This window comes from Chenopodium album, chromosome 24, assembly GCF_948465745.1.
Source record: "Chenopodium album chromosome 24, dcCheAlbu1.1, whole genome shotgun sequence".
Lineage (NCBI taxonomy): Eukaryota > Viridiplantae > Streptophyta > Magnoliopsida > Caryophyllales > Amaranthaceae > Chenopodium > Chenopodium album.
The window spans coordinates 15,807,503-15,835,441 of NC_137857.1; the positions used below are offsets into that span (position 1 = coordinate 15,807,503).

The 27,939-nt window shown below is 35.8% G+C and overlaps 1 protein-coding gene across 3 annotated transcripts; it reads left to right on the plus strand.

Annotated features, from left to right (window-relative positions):
* Positions 1 to 1,136: 1,136 nt before the first annotated feature.
* Positions 1,137 to 20,529, plus strand: LOC145612146 (uncharacterized). 3 transcript variants are annotated; one of them, XR_014106542.1, is made up of 11 exons: positions 1,137 to 1,692; positions 3,289 to 4,048; positions 5,142 to 5,763; positions 7,109 to 7,274; positions 10,144 to 10,498; positions 10,694 to 10,804; positions 12,017 to 12,371; positions 14,137 to 14,362; positions 17,530 to 17,748; positions 19,806 to 20,099; positions 20,224 to 20,360. XR_014106542.1 is itself a non-coding variant. In XM_081667518.1 (10 exons), the coding sequence occupies exons 1-10, from the start codon at positions 1,181 to 1,183 to the stop codon at positions 20,387 to 20,389; spliced, it is 3,492 nt and encodes a 1,163-aa protein (XP_081523644.1). In that variant the 5' UTR covers positions 1,137 to 1,180; the 3' UTR covers positions 20,390 to 20,529. The 3 variants fall into 3 exon arrangements, 2 of the variants coding, with proteins under 2 accessions (XP_081523644.1, XP_081523645.1); XM_081667518.1 differs by lacking the exon at positions 19,806 to 20,099 and having other exon boundaries at positions 20,224 to 20,529; XM_081667519.1 differs by lacking the exons at positions 14,137 to 14,362; positions 17,530 to 17,748; positions 19,806 to 20,099; positions 20,224 to 20,360 and adding exons at positions 13,601 to 13,653; positions 13,750 to 14,117.
* Positions 20,530 to 27,939: the final 7,410 nt, after the last annotated feature.

A 27,939-nucleotide genomic window follows, 5' to 3' on the forward strand; every position in this document is an offset into this window, starting at 1 on the left:
TGTGCTGAGGGAACACACGGAACCCTAAAATGACAAAACCCTAAAACAGTATCCCGTGACACGGTAAACTGTACCGTGACGCAGGAAATTCCACCGTCTAACGGGAAAGATTCCCGTGACACGGTGCAATGTTGAGTGACGCGGGATGTTTTTTAACAAACGGGGAAAGAAAACGCGTTAGGGTTTACGCGGAAAAGACACATACTACACCCGTGTCACGGGATTTCATACCGTCAGACGGGAGTGAATCCCGTGACGCGGGGATTCCTGCCATGACGCGGGACAGTTTTGTCATTTTTTCCGTCTAAATTCATTTTAAACCCTAATTTCATTCAGCTTTTAAATTAAATGCCGATTGATAATTTCGGGCCATTTTCTGATTTATTAATTTTGGGCTAAAAATAAGAAAATAATTAAAAAGAAATAAATAAAAGGTTTGGGCCAAAAATAAATAATAAAACAATAAAATAAATATGGTTTTGGGCTGAAATTGAAAACTATGCTTTTACCAAACATCAAGACTGATCCATGGACTATTCAGAAATACGAATTTAATTAAATATGATTTTTAAGCACTCTCGGGATTAAATACTAAACCCGACCAATAGTGGCGGTGAAAGGTTGTTCATCATCGGGTTTGGTTTTGGAGAGACATTTTTAGATGTCTACAAAACTAAACCGCAACACTTGACTCTTCCACACTTTCACCTCATTCGATTATGGTTCGACGTGAAAGACATTCATCACCGGGTTTGGTTTTGGGGAGACACAAATGGGTGTCTACATGTAGTTATTTTTTTTTTATTTTTGTATTTTTTTCTTTTTTTTCTTTTTAATTTTTTTTTTGACCTATCACGTGTTGACACGTGTCTAGGTAACCTGCTACATCAGGTTGGCTGACCTGTTGGATGCAATAGAAATTAATACCCTTAAAGTTGGGAGTGATAGATAATAAACGAAAGTTGGGATTAATTTCAGTGATGAGGCAAAGTTCAGCTTAATGGAAGCAATTTTTCTTATAAAAAATCCCAAATATACAATTACAAAAGTAGCAACACCAGACAAGCTACTCACTACTATAACTAGTATACACGAGGTTGGCCTCATATTTGATTGTTGATATAAGAAGAAATATTTTCGAAGTATAATTGTCATTGTTAAAGCTTCGGCTATTGCAACAATGGAGGAAGAACTAACCTCAACACCCAATACATCTGCTCCAGAAATCAACCCAACCTCTCTCTTCCCCATAAATTCCGACACCACCGTCGTCACCACCGCCACAACTCCCCAATGGCTAAGCAGTTCTAGCTTCACCACCGACCTCTCCGTCATCAACGACACAGTCGCCGCTCTTCAAACTTTTAAAAACACCGACGACGAAGATTTAGCTAAACAAGCATCACCAATATCAACAAAGCCGTCTTCAACCTCGTTTGAGCTTCTGGAATCTTCCGAATCCGATAGTCATGGTAGAGATTATTCGGGGAATAAGAGGGAGAAGAAGAAGAAATCCAACAAGTCGAAGAAGAAGCAAAAGACAGGAGGAGGTGCTGAATTTGAGCCGTTTGCATATGGTGGTAGAAAATCTGGTGTTCGTGCTTGGGAGAATTCTGGTACAAAACCCTCTAAGGATTATTATATCGATATTCGTGGCGATCGCGATAATTTGGCCTTTGATTGCTTGTATAGGTAATTCTTTATCCTTCGCATTTTAATGCTTGATTTATATTGATATTTGGTTGAATTTTGGGTTACATTAAGGTAAACTTCTTTATATGATTTTGGTGCAATTTGTTTATTTGGTGGTGTATGCAACTATATACTGGAGATGGATTGAATGGGAAAATTGGGGAAGGGAAGGAATAGTCGACTTTGGTTTGATGGCTAGGAAGGAAAGAAACTAACATAAAATCGATTATAATCGTTGTATAGGTGATTTTATAGTCCTAGTGATGAAAAACTCATAAATCGATGGCAAAGTATTGCAGCACATTGATTACAAGAGTATAACATTCAGCTCTTAGTGTAAGATACTAAAGAACTCTATAACTAAAGTATCTTAGACTCTAAGTTCAACTTGGAATTCAAACTGAATTCCATTGCAGCTGAAATTGCCAACTTGCTTCCAGTTTTGTGACTAAGAATTGAATTTAGCCCCTTGTTGAAGCAAACATGTATCAGCCGTCTTCATTTTGCCCTTAAAAGTAATGTGCTTTAGGAATTGTGTTGTAACACTTGATTTATGCCTACCTTTTTACAATGGAAAATTAGAAATAATAATCCCAACTTTGATGAATTTTGTTAGAATAATCCCAACTTTGGATTATTCCTGAATAATTCGAACTTTGGGGGTTCTTTTTCTTCAATCCCAACTTTGGATTGTTGCAGCAACCGCTGATGACGGTAATTTATGATCATGTGGTAATGTAAGAAATCATCCCATTCAGACCTTGCATGCATGTAAGTTAATGCACCTTCTTTTATACTTAGGACTTGAATTGCCTATTCTTAGCAGCAATTACAAAGGGAGGGTTGAGGGTAGCTGAAAGGGGAATGTTGTGGGAGGGAGTTAGAAACGTTTTTAATTTGCTTTCTTTTTCGGAAGTTTTGAGAGACAACAGAACCTGAATGTATTTGTGGTGGAGTTCAAGTTATAGGATTTTCTATAAACATTGCCATTTGGTTAGATTTCATCTTTGATAATAAATCGGAAGTAGGAGCTTCAATGGAAATACGAGATTCTAAAGTTATGGCTTATATAATTATCGGCCTATTATTAATCAGTAACTCGACCAATATGTGGTCACAAACTCATCACTTTGGTTTGGTGTGGGCAATTTTTTGTGTTTTGTGGTAGCTCAATTTCTTATCTAGAGCAACTAGGAACCAAACTTTTCAATAAATAATTATGTAACAAGCTAAGCCTCTAGGATGTGGTTTGCAGCTTTGCTGAACTACTTACAACTTAGAGACAGCCTTGTAAAGGTTGGAAGTTTCTGATACATTAACAACTGAGGTTTTTCTGATATTCAACTTTTTCCATTGGGAAATTATGGTGACATATACTAGTATAGTTGGATTTCTTACTATAAGAGAGAATGAGGACATAATTTGTAAAGGGTATTTAGTGAATTTATGCTAAACTCTTTATTTTAAGGGTTTGGAAGTTTGGGGCAGTGTGATTACTATTTTCAGATAGAGGAAATATATTATCTTAAGTGTCAGAATTGTGCCTGTGTCATCAACTTGCCATCTTATTTGTATGTATTGTTTTGCTTGCTATAGGATGGATATTGGGCAGTATAAGCTTCATGATACTACAAAAACTTCAATGATTGATTTCAAACGGCATTCTCAACCGAGTGATTGGGGTTTTCTTACCAGAGGGGAGCTTGATGCTGATGGATTAGATTCGAAACTGAAATCTAGTGGCCGTTATTGGTCTGCTAAGCATTCGGTCTTTGAACAACATAGGAATTTTAAGCGCATTCGAATTGTTGCTCCCGCGAAGCATATTAATGTGACATGTGATGATTTTATTCCATTTTTGGATGAAGATGATGATGATAGCTTACATTCCAGTGCTTCTGTGATTGTGGAGTCATGGGAAGATGAGGTGTTGCGGAAAACAAGAGAATTCAATAAAATGACTAGGGAGCACCCCCATAATGTAAAAGTATGGCTGGATTTTGCTGACTTCCAAGACAAAATAGCAAGTAAGCAACCACAAAAAGGAGCACGTTTACAGACATTTGAGAAGAAAATCAGTATATTAGAGAAGGCAGTTGAGTTGAACCCAGAAGATGAAGATTTGTTGCTTTACCTTCTAAAAGCTTATCAGAAAAGAGATAGTGCCGATGTTTTAATTGGTCGATGGGAGAAGGTTCTGATGCAACATTCTGGAAGCTACAAGTTGTGGAGAGAGTTTTTATGGGCTATTCAGGGAGACTTCTCCACTTTTAAAGTATCTGAGATTCGGAAGATGTATGCTTATGCAATCCAAGCTCTTTGCGCTGCATCCAGGAACAGGAAGAGGCATAGGCAGGTTCTTACGTCCACTTTATGCTTGTGTTTTCCATGATTTGCATCTATGGGTGTAGCATTGACTCTAATTTTCTAGTTTATTTGCTCTTGTGAATTGGCAAATGTTATTATTTTCTCTTCATGCTATATAATTTTTTCTTTGGTTTCCCTTTCTCTGAATCTATTATAATCAAGCAATTCATCAATTGTACCTCAAATACCAGCAATGAGATCTATGTTGGGTGTTAATAGATTTTTACTATCAACAAATGGTTATGGAGTATAAGTATTTAATATTTTTTGGGGAGGGAAGGGGGGGAGGTAAAAAGACTTTCCCTACCGGTTTAGAACCTCTCAGTTGAAAGCTACACCCTCAAACTGCCCCTAGTGGAGATTGAACCCTTCCTTACCAGTAAGCCAACACCTGTTGGTATGTTTTTGTCCTGTTGAGCTCCGTATTCGTAATGATTAAATTGTGAATTGTATGCCTACATTTCTTTTAGGGGACACTGTTGCAAAACATTTACGCGTTTTTACAGTTTTATATTACTGTGATGTGATGAAATGGAGTAATATGTTTTGGATTATATTCTAAATAGGAATTGCATTAGTGCCTTAGTGGTTCTCTCTTAGCTTATGCTGTACTGTACTGTTATTTATCTTGTCGTTGCAGTTATCATTCACCTTCTACAGAAAATTCAGATGCCCACTCTCTTTAAACTATTCTTTTAGTTTTCCATTTGTCCTATGTGAGCATGTATTACATTGTAAACTTATGAGCACCTTGTCTTAAGGCCCTCGAGGGAGGAGTAAGGTGTAGGGTTTAAACCTAGGTCCCACCCTGAAATTTGGAAGCACCACCATATATTGCTGTCTCTGTGGCCTGTTCATTACATTAAATATGGGCGCTGACTTTTAAGGCGTATTGTTAATGTTTACTATAGTGCATTAGCTATCTTTTTTATTTTGTTTCTTATGGAGATGAAGGCTCTGATTGCTGTCATTAATGCACCTCTATGTGATATCTGTCTCTATTTGATTTATGTGTGAATTTCATGGGCATTAGAAGGCTCGCTGTCTTGTTTAAATGCTTTATTTGTATATGGTAAGTGCAGGTTTGTCCAACTGCGGATCTGTCTTCTTCAGAGACTGTGGATACTGACCTTGAATTGGGCATTGTCGATATATTTCTTAGTCTGTGCCGGTTTGAGTGGCAAGCAGGTTATCATGAGTTGGCCATTGCTTTATTGCAGGCTGAAATAGAATATAGTTTGTTTTATCCTCCTTTACAGCTCACAGAGCAGAGTAAAAAAAGATTGTTTGAGCACTTCTGGACTAGTAATGGTGCAAGAGTTGGAGAAGATGGTGCCCTTGGTTGGTGCACCTGGCTGGAGAATGAAGAGGAAACCAGACAGAAGCTCTTGCGAGAAACCTCTGCTAAGGAAGATAAGCAAGCTGGTTGGAGTGGTTGGTTTGTCCCACCATCCAAAGCTAAGGAGAATTCGCCTAATTTAGAAGATGTCAATACTGATATGGCTGTGGAGGAGGTGGAAGAACCAAAGGATGACATGGATGCAAATCAAGAAGACGATGATACTTCTTTGCTGAGAATATTGGGGATTGATGTCGATACTGAAGCCAACAGGGAGGTTCATGACACAAAAACGTGGGTCAGGTGGTCACAAGAGGAATTATTAAGAGACCATGATCAATGGATGCCAGTTCGTTCAAACTCCGGTACTAAGCTTTTCTATTGCTAAATTTCTATTTGTGCCTTTCACTTGCAGAGGGTGGAAATCTTAGCCCTTTTATTTTTAATCCTTGTTTTTTGGATTTTCACTATACACTGCCCTCTTTTTTTGCTCACTATGTTTTTTCTCGTTATTTCATCTACTTTCATTTTATCACTTTTCTTTTTTTGTTCCATTTTTAGCGGATGGGTTTTTATGATGATTTAGGTTAGCTGACCCCAAATCATTTTGGGACTAAGGCTTTGTTGTTGTCGTTGCATAATTCCTCTGTTGCCTTTTTCTTTTCCCTTGTCTTAAGTAAAGAAATAAGGCTACCAGATTTTATCATGCTGGTGGTTGGCATTGCTGCTGCTGTGGAATCGTGGGGCGATGCATTTGTATTTTAGTCTGGTTTATGTTTTCTGCCAGGTCCAATTAATGAATTAAGTGAAAGAGAAAATTTATTAATCTGCATTGATTTTTCTTGACATGTCTTTAATTTATGAAATGGCTGAAAAAGTGTAAGAAAATCACTGTTTACAGTGGTTGTCTACATTTTAGAGATTTTGAAGAAGGCATGACCTTGGAACATGCATTCACTTGACCTTGGGTAGACATGGATTGACCCTTATAACTCCACTCCCATTCACTCTTGTATTTTATGGATCAATTGGACTCAATATGAGCTTGGGAATATGGTACTCTATTTTGTCTGTTTGAGCTATCTTGCCCAGATTAGACAGGAAAAGTGTAAGTAATTTTAGAACATATACAACCATTTATATAACAAGAGACTTAAGTTTCAGAATATGAACTCAACTTCTTTAGAATATATCATAAGTTAATATTCATAACTTAAGTTTTTAGGTGAACAATGTAATTGATTAACTTCACAACTTTTTTTTTTTTTTTTTCTCCAATGATATTGATTTTCAAACTAATATGAAGTTATTGAAGCTAGTGTAAATTGTCAACAACATTCCTTGTTTGCCGAACGTGAACATGGACTCCAAAGACTAGGAGCATTAATTTAAATTTTAATAAGTTGAGTAACTTTCGTTAAATTTGAGCTTGGAATTGAATGGAGGGAGTATATTATTATTGTTATTAAATTCACTTTCGTTATTGCTATTATTAATGTTATTATCAAAAGTCTCAAACCTTTTTCCATATATTGCATTAAAAATTTCATCTTATTTTCTTAGTACTACATATCCCGATTCTCAGATATGTAATTAAAAAACAAAAGAACTATGATTGTTTTCTGTGCTGTTCTCCATGAATTAACTTTTTGCTGCATGTTTACACTCAATTCACATAGTGATTTTATATTATTTTAACCAACAATGCAGGGGATTCTAATTGCAAGGAGGTGATCGAGGAAGAGCAGGAACAACTTTCTAGAGTCATCTTGTTTGAGGATGTTAGCGATTATCTTTTCTCATTAACTTCTGCCGATGCTCAGTTATCTCTTGTTTTGCAGTTCATCGATTTCGTTGGTGGGGAGATATCTCATTGGTTAGTATTGGTGGGCAGCTCATTCTTTATATAATCATGTCTTGCTTTTTGTTGATTTTTTTTCCATTTAATTATTCATCATTATTTGAAATAGGATTGGCTTTTGAATCCAATATTTTACATTTAGTTCATTCTCTTTAAGTCTGCCTTTTTTTTTGGGCGAGTATTTGGGTTTTTTTTTTTTTTTTTTTTTAATTTTTAATTGTTATTTATTTATGATCCAAAGTAAGATGGAAACAATTTTAAAAATCCTTGTAAGACAAGTAAGTTGGATATGTAGCTGAGTACAAGACTATGAAGTGCATAAACGTTGCAGGCCTGTGTTTTGATGTCTTTGACAGAAGGTTGGCATGTGAAACATTTTTGCATCATCTTGAAATGAAATGTAAGTGAGTTCCATGTGCATGAAATGTAGCAGAGAACTGAAGGAGAATGTGATTTGGACTGTCCCCTTGAAGCATTCTCTCTTTCCTTTCACTTTATTTCGGTGTCATCTCTCTCTTGCAGTTCACCTCTTTTCTCTATCTCTCAGCCAGAACACAGCTGTATCATGAATTTATGTGATTTCATATCATTACCAGATTCTCCACTTATAAATTTCTGTTCTCTCTCTCTGTCTGTCTCTCTCTATGAAGGGATATGTAAGGTACTTCTATTTCCATTTCTTTGCTTACAATTGTCCATGTATCTGTTGTCCTTTTGGTTGGGACTCCTGTGAAAAACTAACTTCCTGAAAATTGATAGTTGGATGATAGCTAATTTTGATTATTATTTCTGTAAAAATTTTGAATATGTCAGAGATTTTAAGGATTTAAAAGCAAGATGATATTTGAGATACGATTTGCAAGGTTTACGCTGTATAAGGAATATTTGTGGAATTTGTAAGGCGCACAATGCCATAATAGAGTGACAATAGAAAGCAGGAGTCATGGATTAAAATTTGCTGTAACTATTGGATGTTGGTAAATCATACCTGGAGTCATAGGAAGTGGCCAAGTTATGCAACATGTATTTGTTTGTGTACAATGAGCTAGCACTCAAATTGAGATACAAATATGGGTATGGTAAACCCTTAAATCATAGGGAAGGCTAGGGAGGGAACGCAACTATCTTAAAAGGTTAATTTCGTTCCTGTTATCTGTCTTTCTGTTCCTGGCGTAATCTGAAATTTCATCAACTCATTACTCTCTCTCTCTCTCTCTCTCTCTCTCTCAAATCATCGAGAAATGCACATACTTAAATGAAATTAGAGAGTGGGGACCTATTGTAATTGGGCCTGCTTTTGTTTAGCTGTATAATTTTTCTCTTTTAATTTTTTATCAAATTTGGAGATTGGTGCAATGTTAAGGACAGTTAAATTGAATAAACAATTTTGTTTTGGATGAACAGAGAAAAAGTAAGAGAAAGTGTGGAGATGGAGACATATTGGGCTGGATGTGTGATTGAGAGAGGAAAGGAAAAATTTATTGTAACATATCCCAAGTAGGTAACCATAAGAAATATCAAGGGACCAATGGAGTAATTCATAATAATTTTGAAGAGCATGATTATGAAATTGTATTATTAGCAAGTATACAGATTTTTGTTTGTAAGAATTTGTAAACTTGGATCTCATTTTTCATGCTCTTGGACACAGTTTTCTATTTTTTTTTCTTAGATCTATGTTCTTTTTCCTTCACTGAGCAGGTTTGCAAATTTTTCTTTACTTTCTGGCTCTCCTTCTGTGTGGCTTCTACGAATACTACCTATGATACTCCTCATGTCCCAAATAAGTCTCATATGCCTTTTGCACATGTTTTTCAGTTTTTTAAGAAGATAATATAGTGGAGTTTGATTGATTAATAGTGAATAAAAAAAATACGGTATTGGGTTTGGTTAGTTATAAAGTGAATGAATAGAGAAAGTAGTGGGCTTTGGTTGATTAAAAGTGAGTTATGTTTCATTTGTCTTATGCACATGTTTCTAAGAAGAAAATATAGTGGGGGTTGATTGATTAAAAGTGAATTAAAAAACAAGGTAGTGGGTTTGGTTGATTATAAAGTGAATAAACGAAAGAAGATAGTGGTTTTTGGTTAAATAAAAGTGAATAAAATAATAGATAAAGAAGAAATGATAGCTATATAGGAGCAAGATTTTGGGTCAAATGAGACTTTTGTTTAGGATGCAGGGAGCAATACACTAATACTAATAGGTTGTTCAGTACATGAGGATTTTGCTTTCATCATTCTCTACTTTTCACATCATGACTTCATGAATAACTCACTTTGAGATGTGAACATGAGCATTATGGGGCATTAGTGATCAATAGATGTCTGCACTAATAGACTGATTTAGGTGTTGGTTTGGTTAACCTTAAAAAATGTAGGAAATGACAAATTTATGGGAATTTGCAAATGGGGGAGTCGTGTGGTTAACAACAAAAAGTGAAACTAGGGGAATTGGAAATTCATGGGAATTATGACTTCCCACAAAACATGGGAAGTTAATTACTTACCTCCCCCTTGGACACTCAAAATTCCCATAAACTACAAATTCCTTTATGAGAACCAAACAACTTAAGGTCATTCCCTAGGAATGGTATGAAGGAAATAAATTCCTGTGAAATACAAATTACCATATGAATTTAATTCCTATGTTAACCAAACGAGCCCTTAGTTTATTAAGGCCCAAATTGAAATTCGAGTCAAAGTTAAATGTAGTCACCCAATTAATTCTTTTCATATATTAATTTTAAAATGAAGCATGGGGTGGGTATTGCCTTAGTTAATGTGAATTACTACATAAATTTCTGTGTTGGTGATACATGAAATGTTTGTGCAATATGGTAATCCTATGTCCTTGTTTCTCACTTACTGCCCAAATCTTGCAGGTTTTGTACGAATTCTTCATATTGGAATGAGAAAATACTGAGTCTAGAAACACTGCCAAGCTCTATTCTACAATATCTAGGAAGGGTAAATGGTACTAAAATATTGGAAAGTGATCCAAGTGCTCTCAATATGGAATCTCTGTTGAATCGTTCAGAGGCTGTTGAAAGGGCAGAGATCATGAGGTTTTTGCGCAATGCTGCTCTATTATGCTTAAAAGTTTTCCCTCGAAATTACAAGATAGAAGAGGCTATTCTTATCGCTGAAGAGCAAACTGCTGTTGCAATCAATTCATCGCAGTGTTCAACTATGCCTTCTCGGGCTTTGGCAAAGCACCTTCTAAAAAGTGATCGACAGGTATATCTGGTTTATATATAACTTCATGTTATTATCATATCCCCCGTTTCACATTGTAGAGAAAAGTACATGTTGAAAACCATTGTTAAAATCTTTTAACTTTTTCAACATAAGCTACTAAAATGAAAAGTGAAGGACCATTTATGTTTATTTATTAATAAACGTTAACGGTGTAGATTTGTATCTATTTGTTAGGATGTATTATTATGCGGAGTTTATGCTCGGAGGGAGGCTGCTTATGGAAATATAGATCATGCAAGGAGGGTGTTTGATATGGCGTTGTCATCTATCAGTGGGCTGCCCTTGGTATGCTAGTACTTTACTTTTTCTTGTGTTTGTGTCCTAGTAGAAAACAATTATGCTTATGCCTTTTACTGCTTGTGGCTTTTGTGTTAGACTATTGGACCTATTGCTCTCAAAAAAGATCATGGCTATAATCTTTGAACTACCCTGCGATGAGTTAGATGGGAAAAGGAGCCGGGGGGGGGGGGGGGGGGTTGAGGAGATCCTAAGGCTTTCTCAGTGATTCTATTTATTAATTAGAAAAGAGGCTAGTTCAGCTAGAATTGTACTAAAATATGCAATATCATGTGTTGCGAAATGGTTGGGATGAAAATTGGGAAATTATACATCATCTTGTGGTTTTTGACATTTTGTGAACTTCATATTTTTGTCCATGATTAGTTGTAAAAACATGTTCTTTTGAAGATATTCCAAAATATTTGTAAAAAATTTAAATATTTATGTAAGATTTCTTTTATAAAGGCACAATTCTAAGTAGTGGTTGATTGAGAGTGAATGAAAAAAGTGGGGAACATCATAATATTTGATCGTGAATTTTGTTATTTTACATGACTAGTTGCGGTGGACGAAGGGACTACTACTCCATTCTTAGATTATGTTTATCACTTATTAGGACACATAGCTATAGGTGATAATCTCTTTGGTTATCATTTGTTATATTATTGAAAAAGTGCACGCAAAGGAGGTGAAGTGGTATATTTTCATTGAAAAAGTAGATTTAATAGGAGATAATATGATAGTTTTAATGTGAGAGTGTGGGCCCTAATGCCTTGGTTGTGGAGAGAGAGTTATGAAAATAATAGTTGGGTCTTTCCCGAGATAGAAGTGTAAAAGTTAATTTGGGGCATATGAGAAAGGAAAGTGTTAAAACTAATTTGTGATAAAGGGAGTGCTTTTTTCTGCAATATTTATCTTTTATAATTATTATTTCTTGTAATTTTTTCCCCACTTCCCTAGTTTTTTTGTGAATTGATGTTAGACGTATTCTTTTGTGTGCTCGTTTCAGTACCTATATCTATATATGTGAGTGCTATAGCTGCTAGCAACTCTTCTTCTTGGAAGTTGGAACTAGAGCATGCCTTTTAGTATCCTGAAATTTTAAATAATTATCTTACCGGTTGGGTTGTGCTAGTGTTAAACCAAGTGTCTTAAAAAAAAAAAAAGGTAAACCTGAACTAAAGCAGTATCACTCTACTGTCAATTTTGTTTGAGCAGGAAACTCAGTCAATTGATGCTCCCTTGCTTTACCTATGGTACTCAGAGATGGAACTTGCTGATGAATTTAGTGGTGAATCAGAATCTACACAACGTGCTCTGCACATATTATCATGCTTAGGAAGTGGTGTGGCTTATGCTTCATATAAAAGTCGACCGTCAAGCACACAATTGCTCAGGGCACACCAGGGTTATAAAGAACGCCTAAATACTATAAGGGCATCGTGGGCAAAGCATGTTATAGATGAGGGTTCTATTGCTCTCATCTGTTCAGCTGCATTATTTGAAGAGCTGACTGCTGGCTGGGCAGCAGGAGTTGCAGTCATCTCTGATGCTCTTTCCATGGTGCTTCCTGGTACTGATTCTTCATTTTTCTCTGTTGCTCTAAGGTGGTTGATAATTTCTTTAATTAACATCTAGAGTCTTTAACCTGATTTTTGTATGTGCTTGTCAATAAACAATTCTAGGTTAGTTTGATATCAGGAATCTTCTCTTGAAGAGTGATTAACTATGAAAAACAAAATGCCTTATTTAATAATATATTTTTTTAACAATTTTTTTATTCATTTTATCATGCTTTTATATTGTAGTTCAATTACAGTGGGGGAAATTGATATGAAAATAATGAAATTTTTTTTAATGCTATCAAATTATCCTTTGATTATGGTTCATGTTCATGGAAAGATAGGACGAATACCTTTTCCTTGCACCTCAAGCATACTTGGCAAATTTCTACTGTTATTGTTGGAATGATCACCTGTAGCTGTAGTAAAAAATAAACAAGTGTGGCATCCTGGGTGTTAAAAGGAAGTTATGCATGGTGGTTGGTGAGTGACTGCAATTTAAGTTAGAGAAAATGCCTTTGTGGCATGGCATGTGTATTGTTAGGAATGTATTCATCCCACCTTTTCCCCCTCCCAAAGAAACTTATTTTCCTTAGTGCTCTCTGAGTGTATATGGAGAAATCTTGCATATTTTTACCGGCCTCAAGTCCTATGTTGGAAATAACAATATTTTGTGTGTAATTTACTTTTACTCATGGAACTTTATCTGCGATCTACTCTCTAAGTCCTTGACTAGTTTGCTCACTTATCATGTCACATAGTTTTAGGAGATTAATTGATGTTTATTCATCAATTGTTCTGATAATAAATAAGATATGATGGGTGAGTATAGATTTTTGTTAAATACGCAAGGCTGTGGGACCCTAACTTTAACTAGTGGAAAGGAAAAAGGTAATTAAAAAATAGCGGGCCATTGCCATTTATAGAAATGGGCAAACTAATCTGTGACTAATAAAGAAAATTGAGCAAACTATTTTTGAGATGGAGGGAGTATATTCTATTGTTGGTCTTGAATTATCTGCAGCTGCAATCTATGCAAAAGCTTTCATCCTACCTGAGACCTAACTGGTTTCAGATGTAATTATGTGATATGGATGCGAGTTTATTATCGATATTTGTGCAAGGAATCTATACAACTTGTGGATAAAGATGATCCTAGTTATAATTTTTAAATTAAGTATCATGAGACATACTTCATCTCTCAGTCTTTTTAAAGTCTGTAAACTATTCACAATTACAGGTTGTCTTTCTTTACTTAGCATTCCAGTTGGGCCCATTGCATGAAGTAGAGAGGTGATATAAGCTGCCTCCTAAAATTTTGCACTCAATTTGCTATGAGCAAATCATGCAAGAAAGCTCAATAACATGTCTCTTGTCTCTATCTGATAGGACACCATTGAGAACCAGAGAGCGACACTTTCTATCCTTGTGATCAGGAGGTCATCCTGCGACTTTAGCAGTTGCCTACTGATGAGATTAGTGTTGGTGTTTTTATTGTTAATGCATGTGCAATTTTGACTTGTATTATTTGTAAATACTTAAGTTATTGAGCTCCTTTTATTCACACTGACGTTATGAGTCCTGCATGGCCCATTCGATGTACTGGTTTGCTATGTATGATTATATGGTAGATGGTTGATGTATATCCAATTGGATGATTTTATGTTAGAATTTGAATTTATGAATTTGACTAATTTGTATCGCATGCCCATTGGTTGCATTGTTTTGCTACATATGAATTGTTTTCATCTATTGTCTCCATAATTTTTGCTGCAGAAAGAAAGAAACAAAGCAACAAACTTGAATGTTTGCTCAATTTTCAAATTAAAATGCTTCTAAAGCATCATCGGCAAGCAACTTCATCAAAAGTATTGCAGTCTGTGTCAGTAGGACTGCAAGTCTATCCCTTTAACCCAGAACTTTTATGTTGCCTAATGCATCTTGGTCATCTTTACACTGTGCCCAATAAGCTTCGACGGATCTTTGATGACCTCTTCCAAAAGTAAGTTAATTTTGGTGAGAGTTTAGTTTACTTTCTAAGTCCATGCATATTGCGTGTAATATACCCTATAAATCAATTTGATACTCTTTATTATTCTCTGCAACACTTCTTTTTATTTATTTATTTATTTATTTTTATTTTTTTTTGTGTGTTTGTTTGCATCGGTTGGCAGAATGTAAGATATTAATAAAAGTTGCTCTCATAAAGTGGGTACTAGGATAAACATGCAAGAGAGGATAGGAATGTAAAGAGAGCAAAAGAACTGATGTGATCAAGAAAGACGTATATATAAACGCATGGAAAAAAATATATGTTCTTGTGGGGGTTTTGATAGATTCGTCTCAATTAGAATGTTTGGAATACCAACTTTGTTAGTTTTATAAACAAATAAAAATTAATGGTCAAAGTTTTTCATTGGCATACATGAAAAGGTAAAGTGTTTAAAACTTTTAGCAATAGAGGCAGTATTTTTACCATGAACACTCCCACTGGTTTGCTAATTTTTTATACTCTTGAATGAATTGGACTATGAATTTTAATATGGAATCTTCTATATCAGCTTAGTTTAAGAGTGTAGTCAATACCAGAATAGGCAATTTTTAGGATTAAATGTTATTTATTCACCCTCATTGGGGATGGAAGAGTTATCATGGCCATAGAGTAATCCTATGAGTTATCATGGCCATAGAGTAATCCTATGAGTTATAATGGCCATAGAGTAATCCTATGAGTTATCATCCTTCATCACTTTTAGAATAGCCAACATTTTGTCATCCTTTTCTCAATTCCAACCTTGGGCAGTATTTTAAGACAAAATAGAGGCAATACAGCTCAATCAGTTGGAGAAAATCAGATTAATAGTAACCCCAATTCAGAGGTTGAAAAATCTATTGAGGAATGAACTACTCCCTCTTCCCTATTTTGCTGGCATACTTTCCTTATAGGGCTGGCCCTATTTATTTGACACAGTTCTACTTTTTTTTTTTTTTCCTTAAAATAAATGCTCCCACTAATTTTTATATTTTCTCTCACTTGTCATGGGTCCCACTTTTTTTAACCCTACTTTTATTAAACAATTAAAAGTTCAACTCCCTACTCCCATCAACAAAAGTAATATTCCTAACACCCTACTAACTACAATAAAAATTACCCCACTACCAACTTTTACATAATAAAAACACTAATGTCAATAAAAATGCCTAAAACTTTGTGCTGGTCAAAATGTGTCAACTAAATAGGGACGGAGGGAGTACTATATTTTGCTATCTCCAGTCCGTTAGTTCGCTGCAACAGTTTTCTACTGCTCATCTCTGTTATGCATCTTTTTACTCCTTGTTTATTTCCTGTTTAAGCTGATAATCTCCTAAGTTTGTCCATATCCCCATCAATAAGTTAGGAGATTCTGAGATTGTCTGGAAGTTTAAGGTTTCTGCTTCTCTTGAATTAGTAAGCTTAATTTGGTATTCCTTTCCAAGGTATCACTTTTTATTTTATTTTATTTTATTTTTACTTTTTCCATATAGGTAGAAGAACGGAAGTAGTGATTAAAATAGTGGAGGCGTTCCATAGATACCAACCATGATTAACATGCATATAGAACTTAAAGATGAAATGTAAGCAGTATAGAGCTGATGAATGAGGCTATGCACTACAGTAGAGTTAAATGAAGCATAGGCTTGTTGAAACAAGAGAAGAATAAAAGTTAACAGAAGCCAATGTTGCTACTGATATTATTGTCCTTGCTATTAGTGCAGCTGTTGCTACGGAGAAAAGTCTGAAGGCACAATTCAAGATGTTTATCACATATGAGAGTAGACACAAAGCAATAAAAGTTAGACGATGAAAATTTTCTAGATCTATAAGAATTTCTGACACCCTCCGTCTTATAATACAATGCCTCTTTGGGTTTAACGCGGGAATTAAGAAAGTTGTAAATTTCTTAAAACTAATGATTAGAAGTACATATGTGCATGTGGGTTAGAGACTAGAGAGAGATTGAGAAAAAGAAGTAGTAGTTGGGAATAATTGAAGAGATGGTTTGATAAAGTGTTGGAAATTGATGTTTTAAAGTACGAAAAAGAAAAGAAAAAAAGAGGACAACTCATCAAAAATAGGGTAATAATGTCAAAAGATACCACCTTTAAATAGAAAGAGGCAGTGTATTTTGGTTAACCCAAAAAGGAAAAGAGGCATTGTATTATGAGACGGAGGGAGTATTAACAATCTTCTACCCACATGGTTTTCTTGTCCCACCTTGTTAGTTAAATCATCTCATTGAAATCAGCAAGTTCTGTTTCAAGTTCTGATCACTATCTATGGGTAGAAGATTGCAATCATTGACACTCACTACTACTGCCCTGTTAAAATTTTGAGGACATTTTTTAAAATTGGAGAATTTTTTTGAATGCTGGAAAAGGCAGTACTTGAAAATTCCCATATAACCAGAATCGATTTTTTTAAGAGAGAAAAAATTAGTTTAGTATGTTATTATTTAAATCTGTATTTTTTTATCAAGTTAGTAACTTAGGATTTTTTTTTTTTTTTTTTTTTTTCTTCTGAGGCTAAAACACCAATTGCTTTGGTTATTTTTCAGATATCTGGATGTATTCAATTTTTTATGTTGACTGGTCCAACACATGCAGATGGAAACCCTCCTGGATGGTGAATTTTTATATTACTATGCAACGATTAGACATTTTTCCACTCTACTTTATGTCAAATCGTTGCAAATAAATATGAAACGGAGGTAGTAGAACTGTAGAAGAATGATAATATGGGTCTAAAATATGTATTTGATTCTTAGAAAGAATATTACTTTAATCTTGAACTTGGCTCCGTCATTAAATTTTTATAAAATGAGAGATTGAAGGCTTTTCGTTGCAAGTGAGTACTGTGGTGACCAGTGGTAACTGGTGTATGTAAGAAAGAAAGGTCGGTGCTGGATTTTGGATGGAGAGAGATCTTCTGCTTTAAATTAAAGTGCATGCATTATTGCTTATATCTCTCCTGCACTTTACCATTGATCTTGAGCTTCAATACTGTTTTTTTTTTTCTTTCATTTTTTTACTTCTCCAACTATGTCATTACATGCATGCTTTGCTAGCAGCTCAATTGTGTTTTTTTCTGGGGGTGTGTGCTTATTTATGTGAATTTTGTTATGTTCACAGAAAACCATCAGTTATCCTCTGGCTATTTTCTCTGTCATATGAACTGAATAGAGGGGCTCCTCGGCACAGAATCCATGGATTGTTTGAAAGGGCATTGGAAAATGATAGGCTACGTTCATCTGTTGTACTTTGGCGCTGCTACATCTCATATGAGATCTATATCAGTAACTTTCCTGCTGCAAGAAGAGTTTTCTTTCGAGCTATCCATGCATGTCCATGGTAAGAGAATATTTAAAGATTTTGCACAGTTTTCTGTCAGTACATAATCACCTGATTTATTTTTTTTTATTTTAAATTGGTGTTTCTCACATTGAAAGTAAATGTTCATGCTGCTAAAATGCTGCCTCTCCAATACATTTATAGGATATATAAGTTGCTGATGAACTGCTTTTGTGATCCTTGGTCTTTAACTTTGGATTGTTTGCTATGCATTAAAACACATGCTGTGAAAAATAATTTTTACAGAAATAAAGAACTGAAAAATCTTTGCCTTCTGGGTTACTTAAACTGCTATATAACATTGTAGTACGATTTTAATTTTTTACTTGTGTGCTTAAGCTAATGAGTGACCCCAAATGAACTTATGAACAAATGACTTCCTGCTGTGAGTTCAGACTATGAAAATTTAGTGAGTGCCCCCTTCCCCAGGCTTACTCTTCAGTACTGCCCCAGTCGCCTGCTTTCTATTCAAGGAAAGTGGGTGATTGGGATACAATGGAAATGATCTTAGGGTACCTAACAAACTGAAATAATATAAGAAGTTTAAGTAACTTGATGATTAGGGCTATTTTTCCTTTAACCTATTTCGGAATTCGGATACTTATTAGTATCAGTCCACCAGGTTTTCTAATTTGTGTTTGCTTATTAACAGTTATTTGGAACTTCATTTAGATAATGTTATAATATATGAAAGATATATGCTAACAAAAATCTAACAAGTCTCCACTTGATTATGTTTTTTCTTTTACTTAGCTTACATGTAGTGTCAAATTTTAATCAAATAAGAGATAAATTTAAAAAGACCAGATTTTCCAACCAAGTCATGTCAGACCTTCTTAAAGAAATCAATTCTGGTTATATGGGAATTTTCAAGTAGTGTCAAAACTCTGCATTTTGCCAAAACCTAATCTTATCGGCCAAATCAATGCCCTGAAACGTTAGCAAAATTGATACCAAATGCAATACATGCCCCCAGGTCAAGTCAGTGTTTGAAAAAGTGCTGAGGCACAAGGCGATCAGGGATGAGCGCTTAATCAGGTCTAGGCGAGGTGTTTTGGGTTAGGCGCACAAAAAGCGCCTGAGGCGCACAAGGCGCACCTAAGGCGCACCCGAGGCGCACATGAGGCAAACTTCAGCCGAATTTTTTTAACTGCCTATATACTGCGGCTTACTTCAATGAGGCGCACTGACGCGCCTAGGCACAGCATAACCCCTCTCGCCTCAGTGCGCCTTGAGCTTTTTTATACATTGGGTCAAGTACTTATGCATTGAGTTCTGGAAGACCTTTATTTCCTTTCCAACACAATAAACTGAGAGTACCTAATGTTTGTTTGCCCATATTTTGTAAAAAACCCATGTATTCTTGAGCATTTTCTAACCTTTTCCAATATTCTCAACTACAAGGTCTGTAAAAAGCTTATTCCTTGGGAAACCCATGAAGAGGAAGTTGTCTATAAAGTTCCCTGCAACACAACCAAAGCCATTTTAAGTGGATGTGCCAATTGAACCCTAGTTTCTGGCAGCACTATACTGCCACTAGATAAAATAAAGAAAATACAGGAGGTGGATGAAGGTGGTCATGTAGTGATTTTACAGAAGGAAAGAATGAGGGAATTATTCCCATCTTGCAGATATTAATTACCTACCACTGCACCAGGATAGTGTACTACCCAAGCTGAGGGTGATAGCCCCCCTTTCCCTCCCTCCTTGATTCAATTGTTAATATAATCACTTAGACCACCGCCTAAAATCATCATCATTCTCTCTTTTTTTTTTTCTTCATTCCCTGTTAATATGTTACCTGTAATCGAAACTTGCCCTTAGGCGATCGAGATTTTCAAAGTCCTAAAGGTTTTTAGATCAGGAGAATAGGAGAAATGAGAAGCTTCATATATCAGATCTGGAAACCCCATGTAGCAGTTCCCTTTAGTTGCAACTTGTCAAAAAACTCTCTTAGTCAAACTGTTGCTAAAATTGAATAAAAAGTACGGACTACATAGTATTAAATATCTCAGGTTTAAGAGCTATAACATTCTAAAATTGGCTTGTGATTACAGAGCCGACGTATTAATTTTCAAGAAACTATAAGATATCAGTCAGCATTTTTCTGCTTCTTCTTCTTCTTCGCCTTGAACGCCTTAATCCCATTAGTGGGGTCGGCTAGATGAACCAACATGAGGACTTGCCAGGAGGTCACCCATCCTAGTACTACTCTCAATCATTGTGGCTCATGCCAAGGGACGTGACAAAGTTTTACACTGGCTGTCACTGGCCTACCGTAACCCTCCTCCTTTATCCAGGCTTGGGACTGGCAGCGGAAACCCACTGGCGGAGTTAGCAATTTTCTGCTTGTAGGTGCTATTTGTTTTTACTGTCTACTTGTCTGAAAATTTGCTTGTTCTTCAATTTAAATGTTCACACATCAGCTGCTGCTTTGCTCTTGGCATATAAATTCTCTCCCTTGTACTCTTTCAGGTCGAAGATGCTCTGGCTTGATGGCTTCCAGAAACTACATAACATTGTTTCTGCTAAAGAGCTATTGGATCTCCAAGAGGTGATGCGAGATAAAGAGCTCAATCTACGAACAGACATTTATGAGATTCTTTTACAAGATGAATTTAATCAGTCAGGAATGAACTAACTAGCAGTATTTTCTGGGGTGTGTGTGTGTATATATATATATATATAGGGGAAGGCTCTCATGAGAATTTTTCTTATGTGAGAATTTTTCTTATGTGAGAACACTCTTTATGTTCTAAATTTTTACTCATATGTTCTTAATTTTGAATCTGATGTTCTAAACTTTTTCCTAGGTGTTCTAAATTAAATCAAATTTTCTAATTAGTGCTCACATGTTCTAAACCATAAATTAGTTAAGTTTGATGTCATAAATTTTAAATAACTTGTTCCAAAATTTTATTTATATGTTCTAAATTTTAAAACGTGTGTTTAAAGAATTTTAATTATATGTTCTAGATTTCAAAGCATATGTTCTATTTTTTTACTCGTATGTTCTAAATACTTTACTCACACTTTCTATATTCTATATTAGTTTGTTCTAAATTTTTATTCACATGTTTATAATCTTAAATCAGATGTTCTAAATTTTTATTCACATGTTCATAATCTTAAATTAGATGTTCTAAATTTTACTAGTATGTTTAAAATTTCATAAAGCAAATTTTATAAATATTTAATCACTTGTTCTAATTCTTAAATCAGATGTTCTAAACTTATTACTCACACAAATGTTCTAAATTATTACTCATATGTTCAAAATTTTAATTTGAGTCACATGTTCTAAATTTTAACTCGCATGTTCTAAATTTTTATTCACATGTTCTAAATTTTTACTCACATGTTCTAAATTTTAAATCAGTTCTCATATAAGTATGAATTCTCACCGGATCCCTCCAGAATAGGTCCATATGTGAGAATTCATACTTATATGAGAACTGATTTAAAATTTAGAACATGTGAGTAAAAATTTAGAACATGCGAGTTAAAATTTAGAACATGTGACTCAAATTAAAATTCTGAACATATGAGTAATAATTTAGAACATTTGTGTAAATAAAATGTTTAGAACATCTGATTTAAGAATTAGAACAAGTGATTAAAAATTTATAAAATTTGCTTTATGAAATTTTAAACATATGAGTAAATTTAGAACATCTGGTTTAAGATTATGAACATGTGAATAAAAATTTAGAACATATTGATATAGAATAAAGAAAGTGTGACTAAAGAATTTAGAACGTGTAAAAAAATAGAACATACGCTTTAAAATCTGGAACATATAATTAAAAATCTTAGAACACACATTTTAAAATTTAGAACATATAAATTAAAATTTTGGAACAAGTTATTTAAAATTTATGACATCAAACATAACTAATTTATGGTTTAGAACATGTGAGTACTAAATTAGAACATTTGATTTAATTTAGAATACATTAATGTTTGGATCAAAAAAATTTCCGGCATCGTACCATTTCGAGGATTTTACAGAAATACCTCGAAAGGTTCCACAATCTAAAAATTTTTCTGGCATCGTATCGTTTCGAGGATTTACAGAAATGCCTCAAAAGGTTCCACAATCTCTTCTACGTACAACAATATGTTGAACTACTTCGACAATCCTGCGCGTGAGATATCCAACATCGGATGTTCGTACAGCAGTATCCACAACCCCTTTACGGGCTCCGTAGCAAGAAATTATATTGTAATCCCCCACATTTTAATTTAATTATGTTAAGATTGATACTCAATCACTTGCCCTTCTCATTGATTATGATCAAATATTTATACAAGAGGATTCCTTGAGCTACAAGGAGAAGATAATACCAAATAATATCAAACTAGGAAACTAACAATAATTTCCTAAGATAAGATAATACTACCATAAGATAATTAATTAGAGATTCTATCATATCTTTCCTAATACCCCTCCCCCCCAAGTTGGAGCACTTGGGTCAAAGATGCCCAACTTGCTAAGGAGATAATCAAATTGTTGTTTACCCAAGGCCTTCGTAAAAACATCCGCGAGTTGCTCATTAGTACGCAAATGAATAGGAGTAATTAGACCTTCTTGAATTGCATCTCGAACAAAATGACAATCAACTTCAATGTGTTTTGTTCGTTCATGGAACACCGGGTTTTGAGCTATATGAATCGCGGCTTGTCTATCACAAAATATCGGAATAGCTTTAGGATGTTGAACCCCAAGACTTAAAAGTAGACCCTTCAACCATTTCATTTCCATTGTTATAGCACACATGGAACGATACTCGGACTCACCAGAAGAAGTGGCCACCGTGGGCTGTTTTTTGCACTTCCAAGCAATCGGCGAATGGCCCAAAAAAACCAACCATCCCGAAACTGACCGGCGCGTGAGGGGGCAAGCAGCCCAGTCCGCGTCGCACCACCCCTCAAGGGTGAGATCACCGTCGGTCTTTAGCAATATTCCTTGGCCCGGAGTAGCTTTGAGGTAGCGTACCACACGTAATGCCGCGTCCCAGTGAGCTTCTTGGGGAGATTTCAAGAACTGGGAAAGAACATGCACACAATATGTTAAATCGGGCCGAGTAACAGCAAGATAAACGAGCCTTCCAACAAGCCTTCGATAAGGCTCCGGATCAAGTAAAGGCGGAGTAGTAGTACGCCCCAAATGATGATTTTGTTCCATAGGAGTCAAAGCCGGTTTTGACCCTATTAGACCGGTTTCCGAAATAATATCCAGAGCATATTTGCGCTGACACAAGAACAAGCCGGTACTACTTCTTGCAACCTCAATGCCAAGAAAATATTTTAGAACACCTAAGTCCTTCATATGAAAGCAAGTATTCAAGTAATTTTTGAACAATTTCAAAGCTGTAGAATTGTTCCCTGCAACAATTAAGTCATCCACTTACACAAGCACATTGAGTTGAATTGAACCCTTTGTGTAAGTGAACAAAGAATAATCGGAATATGATTGTACAAAACCATATTTTTTCAAGGCCGTAGTCAACTTGGCAAACCAACATCTAGGAGCTTGTTTGAGACCATATAAAGACTTTTGAAGGCGACAAACAAGATCCGGCTCATTAGTGGTAAAACCCGGGGGAAGCTTCATGTATACCTCCTCATGTGAATCACCATGAAGAAAAGCATTGTGCACATCCATTTGATGCAACTCCCAATTTTTCGAAGCAGCAATAGCAAGAAAAGCACGAACCGTGGTCATCTTAACCACCGGGGCAAAAGTCTCATCATAATCAATGCCTTCAGTTTTATGATTACCAAAGACAACAAGTCTTGCTTTCAATCGTTCAATACTACCATCCGAAGTGTATTTAATTTTATACAACCATTGACTCCCAAGGGCCTTTTTTCCGGGAGGAAGTTTCTCCAAAGTCCATGTGCCATTGGCTTCCAAAGCATTCATCTCTTCTTTCATGGCCACTTGCCAACCATGATCTTGCATTGCTTCTTTGAATGAACGTGGTTCTTTCCCACCTGTAATAGCTGCAACAAAATTTCGGTGTTTTGCAGAAAACTTATCACAACTAACATAATGTTCTATAGGATACGGCATACCTGAGGGAGGTGCAGCAATCGGATTGAGTGATGCTTGGGATGGACTATTCTTGCAACATGAGTATGAGTAACAAAATCCCGACACTTAGGATTTGGAAATTTTGGTCGAAACCCACGCCCCATCAAATTGGGTGCCGTGGGGTCCTCTGCTGCTGACGTGGCAGTAGTGCCGTGAGAAGCCGAGGCTTGGCTGGGACTTGGTGCAGCCGTGGCTTGGCTGGGACTTGGAGCAGCCGTGAGTGGCAGTGGTGGAGGGGTGGCAGGCTGCGGCATTGGCAGCCCCTCCTCACTGTCATGTATACTTGGAAAAAAATCCAAGTTCTCCCCCATGTCAATAGTAGCATTCATATCACTAGTATTTGGATCAATATTGGTACTTTCGGCATCCAAATAAGGGAGCACATCCTCAAAAAACCGCACATCACGAGAAACAAAAAATTCCTTTTTATCCAAGTCAAACAAATACCAACCCTTCTTCCCAAAGGGATAACCCACAAAGATACATTTTCGGCTTCGGCTTGCAAATTTATCCCCTTTTGCCTTTTGATTGTGAGCAAAACACAAAGAACCAAACACTCTCAATTCACTAAATAAAGGTGGGGTACCAAACAACATCTCATAAGGTGTTTTATTTTCTAGAAGGATCGAAGGTGTACGATTAATTATGTGAGCCGCCGCAAGGGCACACTCCCCCCAAAAATAAATTGGTAACCCCCCCTGAAATCTAAGGGCACGGGCAACATTGAGAATATGTTGATGTTTTCTCTCAACCCTCCCATTTTGTTGAGGGGTGCCTACACAAGATGTTTGAAATAATATACCCTAGGCAAGGAAATAATTTTTCATGCAAAAAAATTCGGTACCATTATCACTCCGAACTATTTTTATTTTTTGTGAAAATTGCCTATCAATCATAGCAATAAAAGACATAAAAATCTTAAAGACCTCCTTTTTATCAATTAAAAGATATATCCAAACGGCACGAGAATAATCATCAACCAAGGTTAAAAAATAATGAGCACCACAAGATGAGGGTTCAACATAGGGGCCCCAAAGATCACAATGTACTATTTCAAAAATACGGGAAGCTTTATTATCACTTAAAGGAAATTTGTCTCTAGTGTGTTTAGAACGATGACACACTTCACAATTTTTATTTAAATGACCACTAGAATTGCTAAGAAAAGGAAGTAGCTTTACAACTTTTTCGGAGGGGTGTCCCAACCGTTTATGCCAAAGAGTCAAGGTATCTTCAACCGAAATTGCCGCAATTGATGCCTCTTCCCGAAGATAATATAGTCCATCCTTAAGATCACCCGTTCCAATCACCTCCCTCGTGCGTTGGTCTTGTATGGTGCACAATGTAGAGTTAGTTATGACTTCACAATTATTAGTAGAGCACAATTGTGAAACCGAAATTAAGTTACAATTTAATTTAGGAACAAAAAGCACATTGGGAATAATTATTTTTTCCGTTATTTTTACAACGCCTTCTTTCATAGCAACCACATTTGAGCCATCCGGAAGGCCAACATTGCAAGAAGGGACATCATGAACATCCGTCAAACAAGAGAAATCACCGGTCACATGATGAGAACAACCGGTGTCAATAATCCACTTACCATTCACCCTATGAGAAGGTGTTTGTGCATTACCCATAACGTCCATCACAGTTTGCCATTGCTCGGGGGTAAGATGCGGCATTGAGGTAGAAGCCGAGGAAGAGTTAGAGGGTGCAGCAGTAGGTGGGGTTGCGTTAGCTTTGACAGGTGCACCCCTGCCACGGTTTGCTGAGCCATACTTCTCCACATACCACGAGGGAACCCCGTGCTTATCGAAGCAAGTAGTTGAATCGTGGCCTTTTTTATGACAATGAGAGCAGACCAACGCCGCCCTTTCAGCACGTGACAGCCTTGGTTTCGAGGTGTTGTCTAGTCGAACCGCAAAGCCTGCTACCTCCGAAGGCTCGTCTTTAATGTTTGCAATGCCACGGACTCGTTCTTCTTGAGCAATGGTCTAAAAGGCACGATTCAAGGAAGGCAGGGGTTCTTGTGATAAAAGAGTAGAGCGAAGAGCGGCATAATAATCAGAGTATAGCCCAAGTAAGACCTGCTGTAGGCGATCCCCTTCACGACGTTGTGCGTGTTGTTTTCCAATATTACATGTACACTTGCCACACTTGCAACCGATCAAAGGCTCATGCTTATCTAATTCGTCCCAAAGCACCGAAAGCTTGCTAAAGTATACAACAACAGGCATAGATTTTGTTTGTTCACACCGATTAATTTCGAATTTTAATTGTTGAATTCAAGGAGGGCAGGGGTTCTTGTGATAAAAGAGTAGAGCGAAGAGCGGCATAATAATCAGAGTATAGCCCAAGTAAGAACTGTTGTAGGCGATCCCCTTCACGACGTTGTGCGTGTTGTTTTCCAATATTACATGTACACTTGCCACACTTGCAACCGATCAAAGGCTCATGCTTATCTAATTCGTCCCAAAGCACCGAAAGCTTGCTAAAGTATACAGCAACAGGCATAGATTTTGTTTGTTCACACCGATTAATTTTGAATTTTAATTGTTGAATTCGAGGTCCATTAACGAGGCCAAACCGTTCATGTAAGTCATCCCAGAGCTTCTTTGCATTATCATAGTTTGATAGCATGGACCGTACTTCCGGATCAATTGTATTCATAAGCCAAGAAACAAGCATGAAATGTATTGTTACCCAATCATCCTTGGTGCAAGGAGGGGCATAGTTCGTGATAGTACCATCTAGGAAGCCGAATTTGCGTCTGGAAGATAGGGCTATATAAATTGCATGAGACCAATCATTAAAATTGTTTAATTTTAGGCGTTGAGAGGTAATAAAATCACCCGGACGATCTTGAGGTCCAAGGTAATACGGGGAGTTTGGTTCGATTTTTGGTGGCGGTGGTGGCGGTGTGCCACTGTCGCCGGACATTGTGTATGATTATAAAAAAATTTATGAGAATTTACGTGGCTCCGATACCATGTTAAGATTGATACTCAATCACTTGCCCTTCTCATTGATTATGATCAAATATTTATACAAGAGGATTCCTTGAGCTACAAGGAGAAGATAATACCAAATAATATCAAACTAGGAAACTAACAATAATTTCCTAAGATAAGATAATACTACAATAAGATAATTAATTAGAGATTCTATCATATCTTTCCTAATGAATTATAATTTAATTATATATTATTCTTGTAATTATATTTATGGTAATTTCATTAAATAAATTATTTTATGGAAGGATTTAAAATAAAGTAGTGTATTTTTTTTATTTATTGATTTACAAATACTCCTAGTCTATTTAGGAATACTACTCCTAATCTAATTAGGAAACTAAAGCCCAAATAAAAACCCTTATACTCCTTCTCCTCCCTCAATTCTCACGTACAAAAAAAAAAAAAGAAACACTCTCCTCTCCTCCTACAGTTTTCACGATCAAAAGCAAAAAAAAAAAAAAAAAAAAAACAACATACCTGAAACTGCTGCCGCCAGCAGCCACCACCACATCTGTCGCCGCGCCGCCAGCCGAGCCACCAGCAGCAGTTCGGCTCCTCCCTTTCTCCTTCCCCTTATTTCTCCTTCTCTTATTCTTGTTATTTTTAATTAAAGTTTTGATCTTTATTGAAATTTTGTTCATGAATTATTATTATTATGGTTTGATATTATACTTGGGTTATTAAAGATTATTAATTTATGAGTTTTATCATGTTTAATTTATTGAATAAAATTTCAGATTTGGTTTAATTAAAAATTTAGGGTTTAAATGTTGATTTTTCATGGTTTTAGGGTTTAAAACGTACTAATTAAGTTATCTAATTATATTATGTGTAAATTATGTTTAAGTTCAATTATTTTGATTATTAATAAATTTTCAGATTTTGTATCTTCTATTTTGAAGCCTCTAAGTGCGTTGAATTGATGTATTTTTGGGTTTTTAACACACTAAATTTCTATATGATAGCTTTTTCAAATAATTATGCTTATGGGATTATTTTATATGCTTAAACCAAATTTTCAGATTTTTTTAACCACTTTAAAGTTGCTGTAATTTATTATTAAACACTATATTT